The 12,334-nt window shown below is 37.7% G+C and overlaps 1 protein-coding gene and 1 pseudogene across 6 annotated transcripts in view; one reads left to right on the top strand and one right to left on the bottom strand.

Annotated features, from left to right (window-relative positions):
* FBXL2 (F-box and leucine rich repeat protein 2) overlaps positions 1-12,334 on the top strand; it is a 94,754-nt gene that overhangs the window by 26,365 nt on the left and 56,055 nt on the right. For all 6 annotated transcript variants that reach the window (XR_010835013.1, XR_010835015.1, XR_010835014.1 and 3 more), the window contains exons 3-4: positions 11,208-11,262; positions 11,504-11,578. Coding sequence is in view for 1 of the 6 variants with exons in the window: in XM_059077391.2 (XP_058933374.1) it covers positions 11,208-11,262; positions 11,504-11,578 (130 nt within the window). In the remaining 5 variants the exon portion in view is untranslated. The remainder of the gene's footprint in view (positions 1-11,207; positions 11,263-11,503; positions 11,579-12,334) is intronic.
* On the bottom strand, positions 3,346-3,724 carry LOC131764340 (large ribosomal subunit protein eL31-like; annotated as a pseudogene).

The raw sequence follows: 12,334 nt of genomic DNA, 5'->3' as shown, positions 1-12,334 counted from the left end.
TGTTGTAAATAATGCTACAGTGAACATGATGGTGTGTATCTTTTGGGTTATGTTTTCATTTTCTTCAGATAAATACCCACAAGTGGAATTGCTGGATCATGTGGTAGTTCTATTTTTAAATTTTAGAGGAACTGCCATACTGTTCTCCATAGTGGCTGCACCAATTTATATTCCCACTAATAGTACCCAAAGGTTCCTTTTTCTCCACATCCTTGCCAATACTTATTTCTTGTCTTTTTGATAGTAGCAATTCCAGTAGGTGAGAGGTGATATCTCACTGTGGTTTTGATTTTCATTTCCCTGATGATTAGTGTTGTTGAGCATATTTAATGTACCTCTTGGCCATTTGTGTGCCTTCTTTGGAAAAATGTCTATTTAGATCCTCTGCCCATTTTTTTTTTTTTTTTTGGTATGCGGGCCTCTCACTGTTGTGGTCTCTCCCGTTGCGGAGCACAGGCTCCGGACGTGCAGGCTTAGCAGCCATGGCTCATGGGCCCAGCCGCTCCGTGGCATGTGGGATCTTTCTGGACTGGGGCATGAACCCGCGTCCCCTGCATTGGCAGGCAGACTCTCAACCACTGCGTCACCAGGGAAGTCCTGCTGCCCATTTTTTAATTGAATTTTTTTTTGCTATTGAGTGGTATGAGTTCTTTATAGATTTTGGGTATTAACTCATCAGATATATGGTTTGCAAATATTTTCTCCCAGTCAGTAGGTTGCCTTTTCATTTTGTTGATGGTTTCCTTTGCTGTGGAGAAGCTTTTTAGTTTGATGTAGTCCCACTTGTTTATTTTTGCTTCTGTTGCCTTTGCTTTCGATGTCAAATCCAAAAAATCATCTCCAAGACTTAGGTCAAGAAGCTTGCCCTCTATGCTTTCTTCTAGGACTTTTATGGTTTCAGGTCTTACATTCAAGTCTTTTCATCCATTTTAAGTTAATTTTTGTAGTTTTAAGACAGGAGTCCAGTTTCATTCTTTCAATATGGCTGTCCAGTTTTCCCAGCACCATTTATTGAAGAGACTGCTCTTTCCCCATTGTATGTCTTGGCTCCTTTGTCATAAATTAATTGACCATATATATGTGGGTTTGTTCCTGGGCTCTTTATTATGTTTCATGGATCTGTGTATCTGTTTTTATGCCCAGAACATTGTGTACATTAGTATATATGTGTGTATGGGAGTATGTGTATTGGGCATGTTTATTTGTATATGGGACTGTATCTGAATGTATACTTATGTGTGTGTATGCATATGAATGTCTGTGTGTGTGAGAACATTCAAGGCAGAGGAAACAGCTTGCAAAAAATCATGCTGTATTTGGGAAGTCTTGCACAGTTTAGTTTCCTTCTACTCTTGGCCCATATATATATTTATTTGTGCTTAGTTGGAAGTGCATGGAACATAGCATTTTCCTCTGAGCTTTTTCCTACCTAACTTGTAATGATTACTCTCCCCTATTACCATATACTTTTCATAATTACCACTTCAATGGCTGCTTAATAGTCCATGGAGTTTATAAGTCATGATTTACTTAACCTTTTTGTTGCTTTTTAAAAATTTTAGATAATGCTGAAATAACCACTTAAAATTTTTTGTTTTGTTGAATTATTTCATTATGATAACTTCTTGAAGAGGAATTACTGGATCAAAGGAGGAGAACATTTTTACAGCTCTTGATAAAGCCAATGTTTCCAAAGGTGGTAACAGTTTTTCAAAAATATGTATTTGACATACAACATTGTATAAATCTAAGGTGAACAGCATGTTGATTTGGTACATTTATATATTGTAATATGATTGCCATTGTAGTGTTAGCTACCTATGAACACCACATAATTACCATTTATCTTTTGTGATGGGAAAAGTTAAGATCTAGTCTCCTAGTTTGGTCTTAATACTACAGTATTGTTGTCTATAATCACTATACTTTTTATTAGCTCTCTAGGACTTATGTATCTACTAGTTGCAAGTTAATATCCTTAAACAACATCTCTACTATTCCCCCTCCCCCCAGACCCTGGTAACCACCATTTTACTCTGTTTTTATGAGTTTGTCTTTCTTTTAGGTCCACATATAAGTGATATCGTACAGTATTTGTCTTTCTCTGACTTATCTTACTTGACGTAATGTCCTCAGAATCCATCCATGTTGTCACAAAGGGCAGAATTTTCTTATGGTAGTAATATTCCACTGTAAGTATTACCACATCTTTATCTGTTAATCGGTTGACAGGCACGTTGTTTCCATATCTTAGCTTTTGTAAATGATGCTGCAATAAACATGGGAGGTCATATATCTCTTCAATATCCTGTTTTTATTTCATATACCCAGAAGTGGAATTGCTGAATCATATGGTAATTCTATTTTAAATTTTTTCAGGAACATTCATATTGTTTTCTGTAGTAGCTGAACTAATTTACATTGCCACCAACAGTGTACAAGCATTCCCTTTTCTCTACATCCTCTTTTCTTCTTGATGACATTGGTTTTATTATTTTCTATTTTTTTCTTTGTTTTCTTTTTTAACAATTTCCACTCCTAGATTTTTTTTTTTTTTTTTTTTTTTTTTTTTTTTTTTTTTGCGGTACGCGGGCCTCTCACTGTTGTGGCCTCTCCCGTTGCGGAGCACAGGCTCCGGACGCGCAGGCTCAGCGGCCATGGCTCACGGGCCCAGCCGCTCCGCAGCATGTGGGATCTTCCCGGACCGGGGCACGAACCCGCGTCCCCTGCATCGGCAGGCGGACTCTCAACCACTGCGCCACCAGGGAAGCCCGACACTCCTAGATTTTTAAATCCCATTCTTTGTCTTTCTTTGGGTTAACTGTGTTTTGTTTAGCTTGCCTAAGCTGGACATTTAGCTCGTTATTTTTCAGCTCCCTCATCTAATAATAGATAAGTTCTTTGAGCAATAGTCTCAAAGCTCTACTTCTGTTGAATTTCACAAGTTTTGAAGTTTAGTGTTTCTTTTTACTATTCAGTTTCAAGTATTTATCAATTTCCATTATTGCTTCTTTGAAACATTATTTTCTTAAAAATGTTTTTATTATGAAGTATAATATATAGTTGGAGAACCACACAAAACACAAATATTAGACAAATACCCCTAGCCATCACTTAGGTCAGTAAGTAAAACTTTGCCAGTCACCAAAGAAGCACCTCCATTTCTCATCCAAATGATAACTGCTTCCCTCTCCAGAAGTAACACTTTCTTGACTTTTGTAGCTTTCACTGTATTTTCATTTCTTTATAGATCTATCATCCATATGTGCATCCCTAGTCATTACAGTTTAGTCTCGCCCATTTTATTTTTTGGTGGTTCTATAACTTTTATTTGACAATCAGCAGTTAGTTCTCATCCATAGCAACTGTCTGTAGATTTTTGAAAATGGTGACAAGTACATAGGTAACCAACATATAGAGCTTGTTTGGTGAATCTTTATCTTCATTACATTTTTCTGGACAACTGCACACAGATATGGTATGGGACAGTTGTTATTCCTTTGGCCCAGACAGCTTTGTTGAGCCTGGTGTCAGTGCGTACATCTGGAGTTCCCATCTCCTTCATGGTGAATTTCTGGATTTCTTTGAGTGCCTGAGGGGCACGTTTCTTGAAACCCACTCCATGGATGTGCTTATGAATGTTGATGGTGTATTCTGTGGTCACCACCTCGTTGATGGCAGATTGGCCCTCCTTCTTCTTGTCACCCTTCTTTGCAGGAGTCATCCTACTGGGCTCCAGTTGGAAAAAATAGCTAGTCTTGCTCATTTAATAAGTCTTTAAGTCTCTGATAATCAACAGGTCTCCTGTCCATCTCTTTCTGTTCTACACGTTTTATCTGTTGAAGAACTTGGGTTATTTGATATGTATTGTGGAAGTTCCCACAGTCTGGGTTTTGCTAATTGCAGCCTCATGGTACAATTTCAGCATGTTTCCTTTATCTATATTTCTTGGAAATTGACAGCTGGATCCAGAGGTTTGATCAGACTCAGGTTCTATCCCTTTAGTAAGACTATGTGGTGGTATGTTCTTTTATTAGGAGTTACACAATGTTTGGTTTCCTTTTTTTGTGCTGGCATCTATGTATGCTTATTGCCTAGATCATTAATTTATTGGGGCTGCAAAATGATGATATTCTGATTCTTTTTCTTCATTTATTAGTTGGAATGCTTTTAAAAAAATTCTTATTAGGAGTATAGTTGATTTACAGTGTTGTTAGTTTCAGGTGTATAGCATAGTGAATCAGTTATATATCCACTCTTTTTTTTTTAGATTCTTTTCCCATATAGGCCATTACAGAGTATTGAGTAGAGTTCCCTGTGGGATACAGCAGGTTCTTATTAGTTATCTATTTTATATATAGTAGTGTGTATATGTCAATCCCAATCTCCCAAATTATCCCTACGCCCCTCATCCCCTGGTAACCATGTTTGTTTGCTACATCCATGACTGTACTTCTGTTTCATAAATAACTTCATTTGTACCCTTTTTTTTAGATTCCATATATAAACGATATCATATGATATGGAATGCTTTTATAAAGAATTACTTCACTTCTGTTTGATTACACAGTGCTACAATTTATATAGAAGAAAGGCAGGATAAATGCTTGACGTTCTTTTCCTTTATTTAACAGTTTTTGAAATAATGAGATATGTGAAGGTATGACATTTGAGAAACAAAACGCTTTCATAGTTTCAACTAATCTCCCACAAGATATATATTAATTGCAGAGGGAAAAAAATGTAACTTTATAATGGGGCATTCTGGCAGAAATCATCTTAACCAAGTAATCAAAGTTGGCATCACCACTAATAGGACAAATATACACCATATGCCTCCTGATGTAACGCACAAGAAGAGTACAATGTCATTTGTGTGGCATTCCTGATAAAAATTTTAACTTGAATCTAATCGTGAGGAAATATTAGACACACGGCAGAACATTCTACAGAGTAACTGGCTATATGCTTCAAAAGTAGCAAAGTCATGAAAGATAAAGACTGAAAAAATGTTTTAGATTACAAGAGACTAAAGAGATGTGGCAAATAAATGCAATATGTGATCCTGGGCCAGGAAAAAAAAGTTATTCTTTTGTTTTAAGGACCATTAATGGGACAATTGACAGATTCTGAATAAGATCTATAGATTATAGTATTGTGTTGGTGTTAGTTTTCCTTGTTTTGTTAATTGTACTGTGTTTCTGAAAAAGAACATCCTTGTTTTTAGGAAGTATGTGAGTATCTTAGGGGTAAATGAACATTGTGTCTACAATGTACTCTCAAACATTTCAGACACAATTACATATATGTAATTACTACATCAGACCCAGATGATTTAATTGGTGAATGCTACCAAACATAAGAAAGAAATGATACTAATTCTCTACGTTGTCATCCAGAAAATAGAAGCAGAATAATTCCTAACTTACTCTGTGAAGCTAACATTACCCTAATACCAAAACCAGAAAAGATATTATAGAAAGGAAAAGTACAGAACAATGTCTCTCATGAACATAGATGCAGAAGTCTTCAAAAAAAGTTAGCAAATCAGATTGAACAATGTATAAAAAGAATTATACACTATAGCCAAGTGGGATTTATTTCATGCATGCAAGGATGCCTCAACATTTAAAAATCAACATAATCAATCACATCAATGATCTAACAAAGAAAAAATCATATGGTCATATTAGTAGATGCAGAAAAAGTATTTGGCAAATTTTAACACTCATTCATGATTAAAAGTCTCATCAAACCAAAAATAGAGGGGAACTTCCTCTACTTGATCAAGAATATCTACAAAAAAATCCTTAAGGCTAACAGTGTGCTTAACGGTGAGAAACTGGTTGCTTTATCCCCAAGATCAGGAACCAGAAAATGATGTCCCCTCTTACTACTCCTATTCATCACAGTACTGCTGAAGTCCTACCTAATACAATTAGGTAAGAAAAGAAAAGAAAAAGTATACATTAGGAAGGTATACATTGGTTTTGTTTGTAGATTATGTGATTGGGTATGTAGAAAATCCAAAAGAATTGACAGAATATTCCTGTAATTAATAAGCAGTTATATAACGTTGCAGGATACAAGGTTAATATGCAGAAGGTAATTGCTTTCCTATTGCCATTTCTGGTATTGTTCACCAGCAGTGAACAACTGGAAGTTAAAATAAAAAAATTACCATTTACATTAGCCTCAAAAAATGAAATACTTAGGTATAAATCTAGCAAAAGATCTATATGATGAAAACTCCAGCCCCAGTGAAAGAAATCAAAGAAGGGCTAAATAAGTGAAGAGATGTTACACATTCATGGATAAGAAGACTCAATATTGTTAAAATATTAATTCTTCCCAAGTTGATCTGTGGAGTCAACACAATGTTGATAAAAAATACCACCGAGTTATTTTGTGGATATTGACAAATCTGTTTTAAAGTTTGTATAGAAAGGCAAAAGACTGAAAGGCCAGTGCATTACTGAAGAAGAACAAAGTTGGAGGACTGACACTACTGACCTATGAAGACTTAGAGTTTTAGAGATCAAGACAGGAACTTCCCTGGTGTCAGTGGTTAAGAATCCGCCTGCCACTGCAGGGTATATGGGTTCGATCCCTGGTGTGGGAAGATCCCACATGACATGGAGCAACAAAGCCCTTGCACTACAACTACTGAACCTGTGTTCTGGAGCCTGCAAGCCACAACTATTGAGCCCGCGTGTCACAACTACTGAAGCCCGTGTGCCTAGAGCCTATGCTCCGCAATAAGAGAAACCACCGCAATGAGAAGCCCACACACCGCAATGAAGAGTAGCCCCTGCTCGCTGCAACTAGAGAAAGCCTGTGTGCAGCAACGAATACACAGTGCAGCCAAATAAATAAATAAATAAATCTTAAAAATAAAAAAGAAATCAAGACAGTGTGGTGTTGGCAAAAGAATAGACAGCTCAATGGAACAGAATAGAGAGCTCAGAAATAGAGCCACACAAAGTCAGCTGATCTTTGACAAAGGAGAAAAAGCAATTTAATGGAGAAAATATATATTTTTTCAACACATGGCGTTGGAACAATTGGACATTTATATGCAAAACCAGAATGTAAACATAGACGTTACACCTTTTGCAAAAATCGACTCAAAATGAATCATAGGCCTAAATGTAAAACCCCAAACTATCAAACTTTCCTAAGAAAGCATAGGAGAAAATATAGGTGACTTTGGGTTTGACAGTGAGTTTTTAGATACAACCTCAAAAGCATGATCCATGAAAGACAAAATTGATAAGTTGGACTTTATTAAAATTAAAAACTTCTTCTCTGAGAAGGACATTGTTAAGAGAATGAAAAGCCAAGCCACAGGTTGGGAGAAAATATTTGCAAAGACATGTATGATAAAGGACAGATGTCCACAATATACAAAGAACACTTAAAATCCAACAAGAAAACAGACCAATTTAAAAAATGGGCAGGGCTTCCCTGGTGGCGCAGTGGTTGGGAGTCCGCCTGCCGATGCAGGGGACGCGGGTTCGTGCCCCGGTCCGGGAAGATCCCACATGCCGCGGAGCAGCTAGGCCTGTGAACCATGGCTGCTGAGCCTGCGCATCCGGAGCCTGTGCTCCACAACGAGCGAGAATCTAAAAATGAACAAAACATCTATGTGGAAAACTACAAAAATTACTGTGAGAAATAAGTCCTAAATAAATAATGGAGTATATCATGTTTCTGGGTTGGAAGACTTAATATCGTCAAGATCTCAATTCTCCCCAAAGTTTCTATAAATTCAACATAATTCCAATAAAATTTTATAAAGTTTTCTTGTGGAAATTGATATGCTGATCCTAAAACATAAGTGGAAATTTAAAAAAAAAGAGTAGCCAAGAATTACCAAGGTAATTTTGATGAATAAAAACAGAGTTGAGGACTTCCCTTGTGGTCCAACACAGGGGGCCCAGGTTTGATCCCTGGTCAGGGAACTAGATCCCATACGCATACTGCAACTAAGAAGTCCACATGCCACAACTAAGAAGTCTGCATGCCGCAACTAAACATGCTGCAGTGAAGATCCCATAAGCCACAACTAAGACCCAGGGCAGCCTAAATAAATAAGTAAATAAATAAATAAATAAATATTTTTAACAAAAGAAAAACAAAGTTGGGCTTAACGTTACCAGACATCAAGAGCTTAAAGCTTCATGATTAAAACAGGGTCTTATTGGCACAGAGGCAGACAGACCAGTGAAGCAGAATACAAAGTCTAGAAGTACATCCATTCCTATATAGCCCTGTGTGTATTTATTTATAACCAAGTTGCAATTTTAGTGCTTTTCTAATGAAGGGTGAAGTTAACACATTTGAGGTAGGAAGCTATTTCCAGGAAAAAAAAAAAGTTTTGCAAGGGCCAGAACCTGATTTCTGACTACTCTTACTCCTTTAGCTATCTCTGTTTCTATTGCCAATGTTCCAAGCTCTGTCATTCAGGGTGTTTATTTTATTCATTGGAACATAATTTGGGAATTTGGCTTAGTTTGGCAGTTTGGAGTCTTATCACGCCTATTTTTAAAAAATTTATTTATTTGGTTGTGCTGTGTCTTAGTTGTGGCAGGTGGGCTTCTTAGTTGTGGTATGCGAACTCTTAGTTGCAGCATGCATGTGGGATCTAGTTCCCTGACCAGGGATCAGACCCGGGCCCCTGCATTGGGAGCACAGAGTCTTAACCACTGGACCACCAGGGAAGTCCCTTATCTTGCCTATTTAACTTGTGCACATTTAAGTATCTGTGTGTGTATGTTGGGGGGATAATGTAAATAATGAAGGCAATCTACTTTTTCATTCAGTAATCATAATGTTGGGTAGTAAGCATGAGATGAGAAATGTAAACTTGTGTTCCAGCTATTGATTCTCACTTGTGTCCAAATTTGTGTGAGCATCTTGATTCTAGTGTTTAAAGAGACATGTTTTGGTAATTCCCTGGAGGTCCAATGGTTAAGACTCCGTGCTTTCACTGCTGAGGGCTTGGGTTCGATCCCTGATCAGGGAACTAAGATCCCACAAGCCACGCAGCTTGGCCATAAAGAAAGAAAGAAAGAAAAGGAGGAAGAAGGAAAGAAACATGTTTTCCATACAGCATGCTCTCTCAACACAGCCTGCTTCATCTGCTGTGCAGTTGAAGAAATAGATTCTAGTCTAATCCTGAGGGAGCAACAGCTGTGTTAAACTTTCTAGGGCACTTTGTGTAGGGTCATGGGCTTGGGCTCTCAAGCCAGACTACCTGGGTTCAAATTCTGGCTCTGCTTTTCCTGTTTGTGTGGCCTTGGCAGGTGCCCAGTGTTCCTATCTGTAAAATGGAGATCATAATAGCACCTCATGGCATTGTTGTGACAATTAAAGAGTGACAGCTAGCACATGTAAGTGCATAATCAGTGTTAACTATGATTATCAGTATTGTTATTATTACTGAGAGGTGATAGAGTATGTTGGTCTCCAAGGTGGTACATTCTTGAGGGATTTTCAAGGGAAACTTAGTTAACTCCTTTCTACCTTCAGCTTGTACTTTAGAACCCAATGCCAGTGTGTGATATGATTCTACTGTACCATACTCATTTCTCTATCTGGTCCTTGGTCTTTTCGTGAGCTGATGATCAGTTGTGGCTCATTGTGGAATGGTCGTATGGCACAGAACACAGACATTTGTGGTGGCAGGGCAAGATGTATTACTACAGAAACAATGTAGATGTGCAGACACCCTGAAATATGTTTAATATATATAAGTACACATTTCCAGCCATCAGCATTTTCCTATGTACAAAGTTCCATTGAGTCTTTTAAGATCAGTGCAGCCCTTATGCGTCTATCCTTTGCTTTTATCTAGAAAATGATTGGAGCCTATATTGTAGAACAGTATCTACGCTGTCACTGGCCCCTTGGTGCTGCCTGTGGGTGCTTTATTGTAGGGTGCAGTGCTCTGGTGTTTTATGGATCTACTATCTTCTCCAAGCCCATGGATTTTCCACACACTACTGATTGTTACCTTTGGAGAATTTTGGAGAACTTTTTAGGTGGCTGTTTGCCATTTCACCTTCCACACACACAGGCACAAGACTCTCATATTTACCTTCCGGTACTATGGGGATTGAGACCCTATTGTTGTCCCTGACCTCATCCCCGTCCACTCTTTGTCTCTCAGGAAAGCTGCTCTTTGTTTTCAGCTGTGACTGCGGAGCACTGAGGCACACACAGCTATTTGCCACTGTGCTATCATCAGCAGCTCATCTCCACTGCCAGAATGTCAGGACCTACCTCTGACCCTGCCATGCTGACAGCATGGCAGCATGCTGTCATGGGGGACTACTGGTGTCAGCTAAGCTTTTGTTTGCTTCTCTCTGCTTTTCTTTTTCCCCATCTTTCCCATCTTCTGTAGTTTCTTGGCTTTTGCTCAGGAAATGAGCTCCATCTTTCTGCCCTGTGAACAGATAGATAAAAAGTGAATGGGTTTTATTGTTGAGCTTTTCTTGGCCGTGTTATTGGAAGCTCAGGCACCTGAGCCTGTTTCGTGCATCTACCACCAAAAGTGGGGTTTGCATAGGAATTAGAATGATTTAGCCCTCACTAGGCTCAATTCCTGGGAGGTGAGAGATTGGTCTTCTTTTTCTTTTTTTTAAAGTTGTCTCCCACAGCTCACTGATTGATGCTGTGTTCATCTATTTATTTATCTATTTATTTGGTTGCACGGGGTCTCAGTTGCGACCAGCAGGCTCCTTAGTTGTGGCTCACTGGCTCCTTAGTTGTAGCAGGTGAACTCTTAGTTGCGGCATGCATGTGGGATCTAGTTCCCTGACCAGGGATTGAACCCAGGCCCCCTGCATTGGGAGCTCAGAGTCTTAACCACTGCGCCAGCAGGGAAGTCCCGAGAGATTGAATAGAACAGGTTATGATCTACTGTTCCATGTCCATGACTTAGAACAAGGGAAATAAAAGTTTAATGAATTCTGGTTTAAGGGGATTTGTGTAGTGTGTCTAAAACAGCTTTGGAATGTGCAAACATTTAATATGTCATAGTAGTGGTGAACAACTATAGTGCACTTGTGTATTACGAATTGAGGAATCTTGAAAAAGTTATGAATATCCAGATGGCGCATTAGATTTTATCTTTCAAGTTATAACTATTCTAAAATGTTAACACCATCTCATTTTTGTGCTTTTTTTCCCTTTCTTCCTAGAATATTTTCCTTCTTGGATATAGTAACTTTGTGCCGATGTGCACAGATTTCCAAGGTAGAGTATTAACCAAATTTGTAATCAAGAAATACAAGTTTTATTAGAATGAGGATGAGTTCAAGTTAAAAAGTCATCTTTTATATGTAACATAACACAATGTTATCATAATTCCACATTTGATTATCAGCTTAATGTCTATCATGAATTAACATTTGGAAATATAAAGGTTGAATCAAGACTTTCTTTAACAGTCTCAATAAATGTATCTTTTTCACCCTAATCTCTCCCAATCTCCCAGGCTTGGAATATCTTAGCCCTGGATGGAAGCAACTGGCAAAGAATAGACCTTTTTAACTTTCAAACAGATGTAGAGGTAAGTTAACCTTGTTTTAGACAAAAGACTTTTTAAAAAGATAAGTAAACTGCTCATTCTTTCCTGCCTTTTTATTTTGCTGCATTTAGATTTAATATTAAGGTGCCAAGGTGGAAAAGAGAGGAAAAAACCTTGAAGATATTTGCATACTTCAAGACCAAAGTTCTGTTTGCATTTTACTTTTATCAGTAACAGACTTTTACTTTTCCCCCTTGATCATGTTTATAATCTAAGTTTTACCACTCAGCTTTTCAAAGCCTCACACCTGTATCATTAACACCTGGTTCAATGCTTTAATCTTAGGAGACTCTTGACAAATATTTATTGATCTGAAAACTCCATTGAGAATTCTAATTCAGCATCAGGAATGGAGAAATGGCAGAAGCAGGGACTCAGGAATGAGGCTGGAGTTACGAGATGTAACTCCAGCTCAGCCACTTAAGACATTTACTCTCTCAGTGCCTCAGTTTTATTATTTATAAAATGAAGAAGTGAAATTATCCTTAGAACCTTTATAATTCCAGGATTCTGGTATATTTATCTGGAAATATGTAAATATCCTCATTTAAGAGTGGTAAACCAGATCAAATGAGAAAAGTTTATTTTAAAACAACTTTAATATTAAATACCAATTTATAACCGAAAAGAAACAGGGAAGTAATAAAGAGCATTGTACATAGTAATTGTTGAGAGTGCTGTTTTAAGGGTCTGGGGATGTTGAAGTTTATTATCTACTCAATGTTAGTAAAACCTTAT

This window comes from Kogia breviceps, chromosome 10 (genome assembly GCF_026419965.1).
Source record: "Kogia breviceps isolate mKogBre1 chromosome 10, mKogBre1 haplotype 1, whole genome shotgun sequence".
NCBI classification, from domain to species: domain Eukaryota; kingdom Metazoa; phylum Chordata; class Mammalia; order Artiodactyla; family Physeteridae; genus Kogia; species Kogia breviceps.
The sequence above is the reverse complement of the archived record's forward strand: the minus strand, read 5'-3'. Positions and strand labels throughout refer to the sequence as shown.